This window comes from Leptosomus discolor, chromosome 15 (assembly GCF_034619465.1).
Source record: "Leptosomus discolor isolate bLepDis1 chromosome 15, bLepDis1.hap2, whole genome shotgun sequence".
In the NCBI taxonomy this organism is placed as follows: domain Eukaryota; kingdom Metazoa; phylum Chordata; class Aves; order Leptosomiformes; family Leptosomidae; genus Leptosomus; species Leptosomus discolor.
Window position 1 is genome coordinate 2,343,657 of NC_141405.1, and position 16,512 is coordinate 2,360,168.

Genomic DNA, 16,512 nt, shown 5'->3' on the forward strand with positions numbered 1-16,512 from the left:
AAAATTATAATGTTTTCCTTTCCAGCCACATTTGCAACACTTTTCCAGCCTTTTAACCCACATCACATTCATCATTTTGCAGTTGCTGTTTTTATTCTGTTTGCATAGCACCTAGCACAACAGTACCCTGTCATTATTATAATGAGAAATATTTATTATAATTATTAATGTGTTTAACCAGTGTCTAGTTAAATTCTGAGCCATTAATTTTGAATGTAATGCGTTATTCTTCTTATTTCACAGTAGTGTGATACTACGCACATGGAATATTATTTACATTCATTAACAGCTTTAAGTAGTGGTTTAGTTTGTTATTGTTATCTCATGATTTATTTAAAACATAAGTGTATAGTTTAAAATAATTGTATTGTAAATACAATTAATTGTTAGAGCTTACTTGAAGGAGTGCAGACCAGCTTTTTGATGTTAACATCTCAAATTATGCAAACTGTAAACAATTTAAGTGGATTCATGCTTTTTCTCATGAAGACAAGCTCATCTTCTACAGAAAATCAGGGAAGGAAAGATAAAATTGTTCTCTACTTTATATTTTTGGCTTTATTTCTTTGAAATGATGAAACAAGTTAGAATGCTTTCTAACAACTTCGAAATATTAAAGTGCCCAGGGACAGGATAGGGATGATGTTTTGAAGGCAATAAATATTTCAGCTTCACATTTCAGTCTTTCTTCTTCGTTCCTTTGATCTGGCTTTGGTTTAGTTATCATTCCGCTTGAATGACTTCACACTGTCTTTCTTCCTCTCCACACCAAAAAGAAGTGTTCTGCACATATTCCATATGTTTGGGTGATCGCATTGTAGGAGAGCCCTTGTTGTTCCTCATTGTTTGCTGGTAATAAAGCAAGATACTCTAACCACAGCTAAGATGGGTGTGCTTAGGCCTGGTGTGTAATTTACACAGAAAGCTGTTCCTTAACTATCGCTATTTGTTAAAAGTAGTAGAGCAGGAAAAGAAAAAATGTTTTTTGTGTCTTTCAGAGGATTGGTTTACTACTGAAGCGTCTTTCTGTAACAAACTAAACCAGTAACCCCTTCTTTCTACAAATATATGGTACTTTAGGCCATAATACATTATTTGTGTAGTTGAAATAGTCTGTGTTCTAGAAATTAAATTAGAGGGGCTGTTGTGTGGGGGTGTTTTTTGGTGGTTATTGCACCCAGCTAAAAAGCAGTGTCATGGATCTTGCATTTGGCTATAAATCGATAAACTGATGCACTCATGTGGAGTCCTGCCAGTATCAGGGCACCTCCATGTCGGGGTCCCTCTCGGGTCAGGAGCTGGATCGTGGGTCCACTTATATTTTTGTATACACAATCTTACATATGTGTCTGAATACTGGATGGGTACTCACATGTCTGTAGCTTATACACAGAAGATACTAAGGTAAATTTCCTGAATTTTGCTTTTGCGTGGGAAGATTGTGTGTGTTTTGATGAAGGGTTTGGTTTTAGGTACTCGGTATGCTGTGCAGCATGTTGTCTAGCCAGTTGGGTTCTCCTTTGGGAACATGTGTTTATATAGTTTTTCTTAAATCTAAATGGACTATATAAATGCTGATAACTGATTTTGTTTCAACATAGATTAGTAAAAGAGTAAATTTTTTATTTCTTCTGCCTTCAAATAAAAAGGAAAGCTGTTTAGAAACAAACCCAGCAATATCCTTCTTCAGCTGCCTTCCAGCAAGCAAATTGTTTGCAGTTTGGTGAAGCAATTTTCCCTCAGAAGTATTAATTTTTGAGGAGGAGAGAGAGGAATGGGCACAGACTTGTGTAAGTACAGCAAATCTAAATACATAGGATCAGTACATAGATGTAATGTGGGATCATCAGGGTAGTCAGCAGGAGAGCCTGGCCTTTCTGAGCAGATTACCACTTGAAGGTCTCTGCTTCATCAGTGGGACTGAAGGCTCAGCCATTACTCTGCTTTTCCCATACCTCAGCCTTAGAGAGCAAGATTCACTTTTATCTACAAGCATAAACCCAGAGTCTTACTAACCTGTGATAGACAAGGGATGAAGTCTCTCCCTCTTGTGGAGTCCATCAGAATCTAAGTTTCAGAAGCTTATTCTGTGGCAAAGTGGATCCTTACTGTAGAAATTCCTTGCTCCACTTTTATGCTCCGGTACAGTTGGGAAACAATGGTCTGTTTGGACACGAGCGGGTTTTCGTTGCTGCCGGCAGTATTTGAAAACCTGACAAAAAATGGGCATATTCATGAATTAAAGCCTGGTATTGTTTTTATAAGAAAGCATCAGGAGTTTCACAGGCTAGTTATTTTTCATATCACTGGCAAGCTCTAAACTGCGCACCGGGAGCTTGTGTGTGGATTTGCTAATGGGATGTGGCACTCGCTGTCCACAGAAGTTGTCTGCATGTGGCTCATGGAGGTACACGTTTCATACATGTGTATAGCTTAGATGCAGTTTTAAATGTTTAATTTGTTGAAGAGGCTGAGACGAAACCAGCTGCATCTCCTGCTCTCTGCTGTTGGTCAGCACTTGCTTTTGCACAGGGGATGGTGAGAACCCTGCGAGTGACAACACTGGTTCATCCTACGCTTGCTGGGCCATCTTGAGTTTATTTAACCTCTCCTGTAAATCACTGGCTTGCCCTGTGTTTCATTAACTTGACTTGCAGTGCTGTAGTGTCTTACTGTGTGTAGTTGTTACCTCTTAGAAGACATTTTACGAACCAAGGAAAATATTTATGATTAAGCATGAAGAGGAAGTATGTAAGATGTTTATATTTTCCATTTATCAGTGCACTTCAGAGTGCTGCTTTCTGAAATTGCAATTCTGGACTTCATAGTCAACTTTCACTGAGATGGCTTGTGCTGTGTAAGATTGCTAATTCTGTTGCCGAATCCTTTATACATTGAAACAAGAGGAATTTGCTGCTTTTTAAATTGGGGCCAAAGAGTAAATTCACTCTATTTTTATATTCAAGCCGGCTCAGCTTTAGGGGATTTAAGTGATATAATTGTATTGTATTCGGCCCCACAACTAGTCCAACTGAAAAAAATAATCTTCAAAGTGAATATTTTAGTGCTTCATGCAAGGCACATTGCTCAGTGTCTTGGGAAAAAAAGTAAATCTTTTCTTATATTTGTGAACCGTGGTCCATTGTTGTACGTGTTTTCTAAGCTTCTGTACAAATCTTAGCCGCACAAAAAGTAGAGAGCCCTAGCTCCCACATCCTTAAAAAATGAAGTTTTATTCCTGGTTATAATGAGATGTTGCATTTATTCATGGGATTAAGTCCTTAAAAGAAAAGGTGCATAAAACCAGAATCCTAGAAGTTTGCATCAAGATATTTCAAAATAAAAATACATTCCTCAGAAAGAAGATACGTGCATTTGGAGGCTCACTAACAGTGTGAGGACTGACATCTTGTCCTTTTACATTTAGATTTGTTGTGTTTCCATCTGACAGGACCAAAAACGTTCCGATGCCTCTTGACATGTATCAGTGTGGGTATGTTCGAATAAGCTGCAGATTTTGGTTTTGTTTCCAGTGGAGAGTTGAAGTATTAGATGTAGTTTGCAGGGAGGGACATTTGTTACCCAGTGCCCATAACTGAATTTAAGGGTCTTTGGGAGGAGAAGTTGAGGTTTTCCCCTGTTGGTGTTTCCTCCAAGGTAACATGTGTGGATAGTGCTCCGCTGGTGAACTGTGCTGCTGCCTGGCTCCCTGCTTCTCTTTAAGCGTGTTGAGCTGTCCTTAGGCGTCAGGAGGTAGTTCAGGCTCTTACATATTCTTTCCTGTGAACTGCTGGTAGATTTTGTTGTCAGAGAGGGGGACATGCTCACCGTAATCCAGTATCAAACAGCTATTGACTTTAAACATTCCTATATTCAGCAGCTCCCTCGTACATGACTTTTGGGGGATAATTGAGCCAAATGCTTGTGCGCCTGGAGCCGATGCATAACTAACTCATCAGACAGTTTGTACCGGTTTTAGCTCTGGAGGCATCGTTGGTGTGCCCACTCTGAGAAATGTCTGAGGATTTTTGTATTTGCAATTTTGATCTCTTGGATCCTCTGTAGTGGAAATTTAAATCCGAAAGGGTCTCTTTGTCAGTTGAATTTAATCAGGGGAAAAAATGTGAATTTTGGTGATGTTGGTTTTTTGTTGTGTAATTTTTATTGTCTCGTAAGTGAATGGAGAATATGGTAATTTAGATTAATGTACAGAAACACTTCCCCCTCAAAGGAGTCTAGAAAGTGTAATTGCTGAGGCAGTAGAAATAAAACAACTGCGTAGGAGTGACGGGTGCTCTCCAGCAAATTTGATGAAAATTTGCACATGGTCTTTTATGAACACAAAACCGAAAAGCCTAAATAATTATTACCAAAAATGTGTTACAGGATTTTGTTCTGTTTTGCTCCAGTTTCTGCTGGGTAACAAAAAGGTAATTTCCTTTTTCTGTAAGGAAAATAGCAGTCTGCTTAGGTCTCAATTATTCTGTCAGCTGTGAGTAAGGTACCAAAATCAAATCTTTTTTTTTTAAATATGCATAATGAAAAAACTATAAAAGTAAACAGTAATATACTTACTCAGGGCTTGTGGCATTTCTTTGATCTCTTGGCTAATAGAATTACCCTGCTCTCCTACACTGCAAACAGACGCTTTCTGAAGATGTAGGATTATGTTCTTTGTCCCATTGTCAAAGTCTGGTATGAAAACCACAGAAGAGGATGTGAATACTGTAACTTTGGGCTTGGCAGCTTCCTGACCTTTATAAAAGGCTTGCTCAGTGCTGTAATAGCTAGTTCAGTGCTGGCGAGGTGACAGACTAGATGAATTAGCTGGTCTTTTCCGTCTCTTATGTGTCAGATTCTTTGTTTTATATGGAAATAATTTCTGTCAAAATGGGAAATTTATCATGAGGTACTTCCGCTGCCTGTAAGATGAAAATGTCAACCACAGGTCTGTTTGAATGTGGCTTCTGTTACAAACCACTGGTGGAGCCAGCCTTGTCCATTGATGCCACCATTAAGTTCCCCAGTCTTTTAACACAAAGCCCGGCAACTCCACTGACCTGCGGTAATAGAAACGTGAATAGAAAGTTAAAAATGCTGCCTGGTTGTCTTCTGTGTGAGGAATCACATCAGAATTTCTTGAGTATTTAGACGTTACTGGATTTTTTGACTGTGATATGTCAGTATGGTGGATGTGTCTGCTGGGGGGTGTGTATATAAGTGTATGTGCATCTATGTGCATTAAATGTTGTACATGCGTTACTATTGATACACTATGATGTCTTAAGAAACCAAACCAGTTTCTATATGTGTATGGACTTTAATATATCAAATAGTATGGGCTGTTAATATGAAATATCTTTGCATAAAGATTTAACATCTGTCATTACTTTAAAGGCTGAATAGATATTACAGCATTATGGGTTTCTAATAGATTAAGAAGGTACCATATGTCACGCATTACCCTGCTTTGCATTTTGATATATGTCAAGCAGTGAATAATCCTGCATCTTTTCTGAGCAAAGATGGGACTGGGATAAATTTTTTTGTTTGTTTTAATGGGGAAAGATGATCATGCTAAAAAGAATTTGTTTAAATGTTGGCAGGGGGGCAATGGACTTTTAAAGGCAAGATGAAAAAAAGGCAATTATACAGCGGGTAGTAAACCATTCAAGTCAACGCAGACTTTGAAGATGGTAGTAGTGTCGTAAGCTGTGAACGCTGTGTTTAGGCGTGCGAAATTCAGTAAGAGAAAGCGAAAATAACTCTAGCCTTCTATTCCCTTCTTCAAAGTATTGCTAAGGGAAGTTTGGCAGAAGCTGGGACAGGAAATTGAAATCTGAATACTATTTTAAACTGATAGGGTTAAAGGCCTCTCTTTTACACTAGCACACTTGTTCTTTTATTTGATACTTGAACTCTGAAAATTTTCTGTGACTTTCTAGGGAGAAGGAGGAGCAGCTGACTCGGGTGACAGAGGTACAGAGGCTGCAGGCCCAGCAGGCAGATGCTGCCCTGGAGGAGTTTAAGCGGCAGGTGGAGCTGAACTCGGAAAAAGTCTATGCTGAAATGAAACAGCAGGTGAGGAGGTCACAATGCCAGCCTTTCTGAAACTCTGTCTCAGTAGGATAGCATATTCTGATCTTCTAATGCCAGAAACATGCTTCACTTGAGAGTGCCACATCAAAATCTTTCACAATGTAGTGTCTTTGCTAGCAAGTCAAAAAGGGATGTTAGCAGTTGTTTCATCTTTCTGACAAAGCCAGAATTGTCATTGTGATAAAGATATCTGCGGTTATGATACTGATTAGGGATTTTTCAGGAGTGAGAGTATAAAGTGTTAGTTTATACACCCCTATGGAACAACGTTTGTGATTTTCCACTTAAATGTGGGTCTCTTCCTACTCTTTTTGAAACGACTCTGTCTTCCGTTAATGAGGTCTTGTAATCAGTTTGAGCCTAAACAGGGGCAGAGCCGTTGTGGCTGCTGGCAGTCGTGTGCAGAGGACAGAAAAATCTGCTTTTCTGTCCCTGAAAATCAGTAGCAGGAATTTATGTAAGATTTTAGTGTCTTAACTTCCTTAGGGAGCAAACAGTAGTTCAACCCTTCGCCATGGGATTTTACAAATGAGTGAAATAAGGGACAAGTGACAGGTGATGGGGGGAGAAGGGAATATTTCCTTAACTTGCTCATGTCAGTGAGATCTCTACATACTTTAAGCTTGTAATTCTACCTGACCATGTACTCAGTTTTCCAGCCTCGACTATCATAATCAAACCTTGCTGTTGACAGTAGGATTCTCTTTCTGTTGTTCCATGAAGTATTTTTTTTCTGGAAATCTTCAACAAACGTGAGAAATTAAGTAAGGCATTGCTCATGTTTTCTGCTGACCCATGCAGACAGCAAATAGTAGAATTTGGAAATAAAGAAAGCAAGAATAAACTTATAAAAGCAAGATTTTTCTACACATTAGACCCATGAAGGCAATAGGACAAATCCTATGATTTTAATCCAAGATTTTCTGTGCTGTGAGACTCTGCTCCAACTTCCTCGTGACAACTTAAAATAGTATCTTATTTCTGCTCCACAAGGGCTTATAGTCTAATTCTAGAAAACTAATAATAGTTTCATTCACACTTAACCCCCGCAAACAAAACCAGTCCAAAACAAAAAAATGTGCAAAAGAATTTGGAAAACTTAAAGTCAATTGTCATCTAAAGATGACTGCAAATTTCTTTGAATATTGCTGTGTTCTGGAAAGTTTTGAAAATTAATTCTGCTGTACTCCAAGAATCAGCCATGGGTTTATTCTGTCCCTACTTGCATGCTAAAATATAGAAAAAGTAAGTGATATTGTAGGGTTGAGCAGCACTGTTCTACAGGAGCCAAGGTTCAAGGAAATACATCAAAGAAACACTGCTGAAACTGTCTTCATAGCTTTGTCCTTTCTCATTCTTCTGCACACACGTACTCTTTAGATAAATCACCTGTTAGATTGTAACATATTGGAAAATTCTATTTTTTGTGGTTAGGTGGAATGTACTACTTATAAAACAAAAACTGTAGTAGCTATAGCAACGCTGTACTTCTAACTACACTAGAAATACCGGGCTTCTAAAACCATTTTTTGGTGTGTGGTAAAGTTAATTATGGAGATAAGTAGGATGGGGTCTGGTGTTTTCAGTTCTTGTAATCAATATTTAATTCATTAGTTTGGCTCTGTGATATTTTTCTGCCATCTGCTTCCTATTTTGTCAGTCTTGTGATTATTAAGATTCACCTGATGCACATTGCTGGGCAAGTGGTACATTTTTAACTCCAAGATCTGTGTTTTTTCTAACAGTAACTAGCAAAAAGAGAAACAGTACATAGACCATGTCGTAGTACTTTAGATCTATTGTTTTGTCAGTTTGGCAAATAATGTTTAAGAGACCTCATTGCTCTTGTAGGAAATATATGAATGTGACCTAATGAGTAAAGGACAAAAGCCAGTAGAGTTAAAGCACCTTTGCTTATGTTTTTATGATTTCACTTTTTAGAATGTTTTCTTTCTTTTAAAAATAAACAAGATCTTTTATTTTTCTGGGTTTTATTAGGCTGAGTAAAATAGGGCTATGAACATGCAACTTGACTATGTTTGGAGGCGGAAGATATTATTCATAAAATATTCATTGAAGTCCCTTCTCTTCATAGCAGATAGTAGCAGGGAGGGTCAAGAGCTTCTGGAAGGATAACTTGTTCTTTTCTGTTCTATTTTTCTGCTTTCTCTCTGGCCAACTATTCCTAGTCCTATATCTTCCTCTTTTGCTGCAGTATTTTCCAATAAAATACTTTTCCCACTCAAAGTTCTGCCTCTTCTCCTCTTCCCTGGCTTAGACGTGATGTCCAGGCCGCTTGGCAAAGACATCTGTTGCAGACAGAGCACTCCCTTAGGCCAAACAGGATTTTGGCTTGTGGTTCAGGAATTCATGTGTTTCTTCTTTCGGTACAGCAGATGGACTTGTGGCAGCACTGGCCCTCCTGACAGCTACACCCCTCTTCTCGCTTTTTTAGAGAGACGGTTTATTCGCTGCTTGTGTTGGGACCTAGATCTAAAAGTAATTGATGAGTGTGCACTGCAGCATAGTACTCTGTGTGTGTGTGTGTATATATATGTGTGTGTGTGTGTATATGTGTGTATATGTGTGTATATATTCCCCTGGAAACATGCCTGCTGTACGGCTAACAGTTGTGCTTTTGATACAAAAGCCTTTGGTAATTGAGTTATGAAATTGCTTCCTTGATGCCGTGTGTTGGAATCTGTGGGACTCATTATTCATAGGCGATGACTATCTTCAGAGAACTTTACTTGCAGCCAAATAATTCTCTTTTAAGTTATTTTACTGATTTAATGTAAGCTTACTTTAAATGTGTAGTTTGTGCACTGATTCACAGACGATTTTCCTTGAATTTCCACAGGCAGTGTATTTTTTAGTGAAATATATTTGAGTCTTTTTGTCTCAAAATATATTTTGTCTGGAAAAAATATTCACTTAATTTTATGGGTTGCTCACCACTGTTGAGTGAAAACCTGAGCCAGTACTTTGTAATCGGGGAATGGCATGGTAGAGGTGATCGCTATATCCTTAACTTAACTAATAATCCTGTAGCGACTGAACATTCATTTTCACTATGTACAAATAGCATTATCATTCTCAGCAAGTTATGTTCACCTCTTTGATGGTTTGCAAACAACTGTAGAAACGTCAGATCGTTTCAAGTTATGCCTTTTTAAAAAAAAAAAATTAAATATTCTCTTTCTTTTACCATGTAGATGGAAAAGGTTGAAGCAGATCTAAGCAGATCAAAATCACTCCGAGAAAAGCAAGCCAAAGAATTCTCCTGGCAGTTGGAAGAGCTCAGGCAGAGATACGAGCAACAGGTCAGTGGGTTTGCTCCTTTGGGTGGAGGGGAGGAGGGACAACCTTGTTGGTCGGTTCCTGTGGCAGGCTAAATCCTATTCTCGCTGCGCGTCGCTGTTCTTTGTGTAAAGACAGAACTTAGAGATATGCAGAGTTTATGTGATGGTGGATGGAGGGGGAAGAGTCTACACAGAAAATATTTTTGTTTCCTCTTTGCAGTCCTTTGTACCTCTGACTTTCAAATTGTTTCCCAGGCTTACAGGTGGCAACACCTATTTTCATAATGGCCAGATGAAATTATGTAATGCGTTATCTGGTTTTCTTCTTATCAAGAAACTGCATTTTATTCTTTTTATCATTTTTAACATGGGGAGTGTTCGTATGAATGCTTGTTTTGGCCCACTGATAGTGATTTTCTTTATGGTAATGTAATTTCAGGGTTGGGAAACATTCAGGAAACATTTGGGTGGAGACAAGAAAGTTGAGTTCAGTAGTGTTGTGAAGTGTAAAGGGAAAAAACAGAAATGGACAAATTATTGCATGATGTAGGCTTGAGAGCTATGCAGCTGAAACAGCCCATCAAACACTTGGCGTAAGGTGGGACTTTGTCATGAAACTGAAGTGGCGACTGTTTGGTAACGCCTGTTAAAGGACTGAAATTTTTTTTGATTACTTTATAGCAATGATACAGTTAGTCCATAAGCTTAAAAGTTCTCTCTTAGCAATGTTTTTGCATGGATGTAAGTTTACATTTCCACCAGGGAAATGTGATTTCGTTCCTGTTTATCTTCTGTGCTGGTAAGAGGATGAAATACTGCAGTTGGCTTGTGGTATGAGACCTGCTCTGGTCTGTCTGGAAGGGGCTCTTTCAAGAATTACGGAATAAGATCACTTTGGTAGGTGTTGAGAGAGACCTTTGCCTGTGCTTGGGAGGAACAATAGCGTGTTTTGTGCATGGCTCTCTGAATAGAAGGGAGTTTGTTGGTTCAGATCAAAGTATTTTCCTTATCCTCACTCAGAATTGTCAGCATTACTAATTGGGTTGCCACCTGACAAAGGGTGAGAAGCTGTCCTGGGTAATAGTGAGATAAGTCTACGCCAGCGTTTTGTTTAACTGGGTGATATTATTTGAGTCTTGCATTTAATGATTCGGGAATAGTCTGGGTTGCAGAGCTATTGAGGGTTTTCATTTCATGCTTGCGTTAGAGGTGAGGAAGTTTGATGTGTCAATTAAAGGACATACTAAAGGGAGGATGGTGGGAAGAGTTGGGTTAGTTGGGTGTCTGCCTTAAGGTGGATTTTTTTTTATGGAATCTTATGTTCTCATCATGTTAGTGGTATGGGTGGTTCACTTTGTTTTTTACAGTTCCCCTAATTTGTGGTGCATCTCTAAAGTCCAAAGTAAGCATTTGTTCAAAGATTTTGTTCTCAGGTTTAGGAACATAATCTGCAGATTAATATTTATAGATTGTCAGATGTTACGACATTCCTGTTCCTACCTACAAACGGTATTTTTTTCTTTCAGTATACATGGTGAGAGCTACCAGGCCATAGATACAATCTTCTGCCAAATACTTGGCTGGTTTTGTGCGCTAAAGGCAAACGAGAAAGCCTAGTAGTGTTGATTTGGTTTTTGTTTGTTTTCTTGTATCATCATACCTACTATGTTCAGACCTTCTGGAGACTGGATCAAAAAAACCCCCAAAACCAAGAAATGAATGTGACAGTTAAAAGTTTTTTGGTGAATCTTTTTTACATTGGTATTCTGTAACAATGTTGATGCTGTGGCAAACATCAGTGAAGGCGTTTTCCACTAAAAAGAGATATTTACTGTTTGACTTTTATTTTTATTTAGGATAGCTACTTTTTACTGTAAGAAAAAACCAGCTAGGCTTTATGAAACATCACTACAACCCAAGGAAAGGATTTCAGCACTAAACAGCTAGACAATGAGAGTCTCAGAAGAATTTTCAGAGGAATCCTGTTTATGCCCTTTTTTAAAATTTATTTCTTTTCGTACTTCATTTGGAATGTTCTTTGAAAGCTTGCGAACATGAAAAATATGTGTCCCTTCCTGCAGATTGCAATGGGTTATCATTGGAAACGACGTTCTTTTTGTGTTGTCACTTCTGCAGTACAAAGCTCCTTCAGCCCAGCCACAGAGCGGTATGAGCTCAATTCTTCCACTCTTAAAAATTCCGTTCAGTAGTTCCAACTTCTGTTTCTTTGTGTTACTCTCTATTTATGCTTCAGAACTTCTAAACCATTTTAAAATCAGACTTTACCTTACCTTGTTCTACTGCATGTTTCTTTGCTTGTTATTTGGGGAGGAATAGACTGATTTAATCTGTTTAAATAGAGCGGTAAATTAGAATTGCTGGTGCATTTCTGCAGGGCTCTAGCAGGCTTCCCATTGGGAAATAGACACTTGACCCAAAAAATGGATATGACCTGGGAAATGTAGTAATTGCTTTGAGATATTCTGCCTCAAGTGTGTGAATGTAATTGTCAAGTGGAATTTATACACAAAGGGAAGGAAAACTGACTTTCAGTTATGTTTTGCGTGGGTTGGCGCTGTGAGTGGCAGAGGTATCTCTGAGAGCACACTGGACGATGCTGTTGCCCATGAATTTAATCAAGTTGGTAATGAAGAACTAAATGAACTGATGTGTTATGCAGTTCTCCAATCTGAGAAACACCTTGGAAGTGTAGGAACCTGGGAGCTGTGGTTTTACCTCTCTGCGTTATATGAATGGTTGCCTGTGCTTCACAGGGCTCTCCTTGAATGTTGGTTTCCAAGAGGTTACTGCTGTGAACTTGGGCTGTTGGTTGTGGGACTGAAAGGTTTCTCTGCTTGCAGATTAGGCATACTGATATATTATATATTGATATTTAGATCAATAAATAACCTGATACATACTGATTTTTTTTTTTTTTTTCCGTGAGAAATAATTAGGAAAGTAACCCATTCAAAACAATGGCAGTTAATGTTTTGTTAACTTTTCAAATATGTTGGAATCCATTAGTAAAGCAAAGAAGAAATTTTGGATCTTGCAGTATTTGGTTTCAGCTGTCATGTGTCACTCCTGGTTCCAGCTTCATCTGATTCAGTGCCACTTTCTTTTGAAGTATCCACTGAGAACACTCTTAGAGAGAAACTGGTGGCTTTTTTTTCTTTAAATATACTTTAGCTCAACTTTGTTCTACTTGCAGCTGTTAGATTTGAAAGTATATTTTGAAGAAAAAAATAACTTCAGCAGCACCACAGTTCCTATCTGCTGGGAGCAGCTGCTCTCGGCACTTCAAAGCCAGTGGACACCACAGCGAAGGCCTCAGCCTTTCCTGCCTTTGAAATGGTTGCAGTATCTATAGTCGGGCTTTATGGCACCGTCAGCACAGGAAAAAAGGTTGTTTGGTTTTTTTGCACCCCCTCCCTTTTTTTTTCTTTTTATTTTTTTCCTACTTTGTAATTACATCCTCAGTTTAGCTCAAAATACCTGGGAAGTGTTTCTGTTGAAATTGTTTTTCGTAAGCCCAAATGCTTGAAAGAGCTTGTGCCCAAACTTTTCAGTAATGGAATTCAGGCAGGCAAATTTGACATGAAAGTTCATGAATTTTACTTCTTTTTTTTTTTTTTTTTCCCCATATCCACATCAGCTGGGCACTGTCTGAGAGCATGTCTCTTGAGGTGAGCTGTGGTACCACAGCAGAGCACTCGTGGTGCAACAGGACTTGCACAGGGATGTTTTGCAGCAGGGTCAAGTACCTACTCACCATCATTTCAAGGAGATTTTCATAAATTGTCATAAATGGAACACTTTCAGTGAACTTTTGGGGATCTTAATGTTTAAATGGTGTTAGCTTGCCCTCTTTAAAGAAAAAATACAATAATACATGACTATGATCACGGTTACACCCATTTTTTGCTATAAATAGTTGCTGAAGTGCTATGACTGACTGAGTGTGAAAAAATTAAGATGCAAGATTTGCGAGAGAGCCAAAGTCTATGAAATTTCATTTTTCTAGCAGAGAGAATGCACTATGAAAAAGTCAATGAATTATTGTGATAGCAGGATGGTGTTACTTGCTGAATTATGGACGTACTTTCTGAGGTTCGATGCCAACCTGAATGTATAAAGAAGCTTTTTATTTAGGTTTGTCTTTTCTTTAATAGTGTTTATTCCATTTTAAAATAATAATTATTCATGCTTCCGTAGTAAAGTGGAAATATATTACGTGATAGGTGAAGAATCTACTCATATCTCAGGAAATCCTTTCTTGTGACATTTATTATTGGGTTTGCTGTAAAACTCGTGAAGGAATAATTAGAGTTGTCGTCTTGTCCCATTTAGCCAAATAGGAAAGAAAAGAGGACACCTTCAGAAATGTTTTACTGGGTATTTAAGAAACTCATTTTGAATTGATGTTAAAGATGAGAGAAATAGTCTACCCTTTTAAGTCTGGAGCAAGACAAAGGTGTGGTTGAGCTTAAATATGCCTTTTATATTAGAGGTAAGCGTGCAGGTAAAGAGGGGTAAAGGAGTGCAGAATCAGCTGGTTAAAAGTGAAAAAAGCATGGCTGTAATCTTACCTGCCAGCCGCAAGGACAAGTATCTGAGGTAGTGTTGGGAAATTGTTCTTATTTTAGTAGTGTGCTGGAGCAGAGGAAAATACTATTAGGAGGAGAGGAAGAATATTCTTTTGATCTTTATGTCTTTTCTTTTATAACTTTCTAGTGTAGTTAGTTTAAAGAAAAGAGTGAAGGTATCTCAGGTAAAATATGAAATTTCTAATCACAACCATTGTTTTTATACATAAGTGTTTATATTTAAAAACAAAACTATCTTATTGAGTGTCAGCTTAATGCTAAGGTTCCAAGCACAACCTCACACTCAGTTGCTTAAAAATATTCTAAAGTATTACTTAGATTAACATTTAATGGTTGGACATCTTCCCTGATAATTTTTAACTGTTTAACGTTGTGCCAAGAGATTTCACCGGTGTTTGGATTATCAAGGCTGAGATGATGATGTTTTGCTTTTGCTTAATATTGTAGTGATAATTCCTTGAAATGCTGGAGGTGGGGTATTTTTGACCTGGGTGTGTTTTTTATCTGAAGGTAGGGTGTTTTTGACCTGGGTGTGTGTTTTATTTTTCCCTTGAAGATCTACTTAAGAGTATTTAGGTATTAAACATTGCTTAATTCAGATGTTCCAAGAGTTCATCAGCTAAATATTCTGAAGGGGCTCGCTGAGAATCTCCATGTCCTTTTTGGGAAATTGAGCCAGAACAGGTTGTTCATGAAAGAGTGGCGTAAAGGGTGTGACCTCATGAAAGAGAAGGGAAAATACAGCGTAGGTAAGGAATAGAGTAAAAAGTGGGGCTTAAGCGTTAAACCAAGAAACTGCTGTAGTTTGGGATGGGACTTGGAAAGAAAGCTCCTCAGGGAAAATAAGTACTGTCTGTGAAAAGAATTTGAGGGTGGCTGTGAAAAGCCTGTGCAATGGAGCCTAGAGCTATTTGGGCTGAGAAATGTCATTTAGCCCTGTGGACTGGCGGCACTGGAGAGGCAAGTCTTGCAGAAGGGATCAGTGGGGAGGGGTGGTGTGGGCTGAAGGGTCCATTGAGTGTGAGTTGGCCCTCCAGGAGCTGGTGTTCCTTATTACCTCCTGCTTTAACCGTGACCACTCTGCCTTTCTAAGGTAGGAAGCAGGGAGGATAAGTGCTGCTTCCGCATTGGATGCGTTGACTTTACAGTCCTATCCTGTTTATTTGGCATATTGCTTTCAGCTCAACTTGTCTTCCAGCTGGTGGTCTCGTCTTCAGAACTAGAACAATCATCATCAGTCCTATCACGAGACACGGTCACTGTATGTGCACCATAAACTCTGACTCCAGTGTCATGCTCAGGCTTTCAGAGACATTCAGCTGGACGCACCAATAGAGATGACAAGCTTAAAATTTGGCTTTGTCCCCGTACCTTTCCTCAGTTAAGAGTTCCTGCCACTGCACTCATGTCCTAGCTTTTCTTCTGGCTTCACTCTCCCTTTTCTGTTTCTTCTAGCTTCTTTTTGACCACTCTGTTACCCACTCAAGTGAAGAAAACATTTGCCAAGATGTGCTTGAAATACTGAATTCCTCAGACAGACCAGTGTTCCAGGCATTTCTTAGCTGTACTTTAAACAGTCCAGTTATATTCAGAGATTTCATGATCCGTTTTTAGTGTGCTGCTTTAGTTATAGGGACACAGTCTTTGTAAAAAGCTTTGTTCCTCTCCTCTTTGTCTATAGTCTAAGATAATTGAAATACAGTCTGTTCTTGCATGGAGGCCAAATGAGCACATTAGCAGAGGCTCTAAATTTTTCATGTCATCAGCAACAAGCTGCATAAATTTCATTTAATAAATTAAACTAGGATGCATAAATGTTTCCTTTGAACCATCCTAACACGCAGATCAATGCCATTTGTGCAGAATATCTGAGGAATACTTTCTTCAATCATCAACATCAACTTTTCACTTTATGATATAGCTAAAACTCACAAATGGGAAAAGGATGTGAATTTAACCTCCAAGTAAAGAGTGGGTGGAAATCTTCTCCCTGCACCGTTGCTATTTACAGAATTGTTAACCAGACAGATGGGTGTTTACACTGTCTCCTTCAGGCATCTAACTTGTGTGTAATTCAGAGTTAAAAGCCTGAGCTCCCTGTATAGTCAACAGAATCAACTTTGGGGGGAGGAGGGAGAGGGGAGACGATTCCAGGAACATAAATTGGTGCCTGCGGTAAATAGCAAGTCAGGCTGCGAACGCCTGTGAAGTTGGTTCTTGGTGTTCAAAGAAGGTCCTTGGATAAACTCTGAATCCCTAAACAAAGACTCTGTACAGTAAATTCTGTACCAGAGCCTGCTAAAAGTAGGCATTTGCAGTGACTCAAGGTATATTAGTTTGAAAGAAATATTTCTCTTTGCAGACCGCATTGGCTTTACTGGAGCAGGTGGGCTGGGGAGGGGAGTGGGACCTCCTGACGTTCGTCACGGCGCTAAGTGTGATTTAATCACAGGGATGCAACTTCATTTCCAATACGTTGGTGATTTAAAAACAAATTTACT

The 16,512-nt window shown here is 38.7% G+C and overlaps 1 protein-coding gene across 1 annotated transcript in view; it reads left to right on the forward strand.

Moving 5' to 3' along the window:
• Nucleotides 1–16,512, forward strand: part of CEP112 (centrosomal protein 112) — a 172,969-nt gene that overhangs the window by 62,438 nt on the left and 94,019 nt on the right. Inside the window, exons 17-18 of the mRNA XM_086473829.1 lie at nucleotides 5,946–6,081; nucleotides 9,315–9,422. Coding sequence (XP_086329955.1) covers nucleotides 5,946–6,081; nucleotides 9,315–9,422 — 244 coding nt within the window. The remainder of the gene's footprint in view (nucleotides 1–5,945; nucleotides 6,082–9,314; nucleotides 9,423–16,512) is intronic.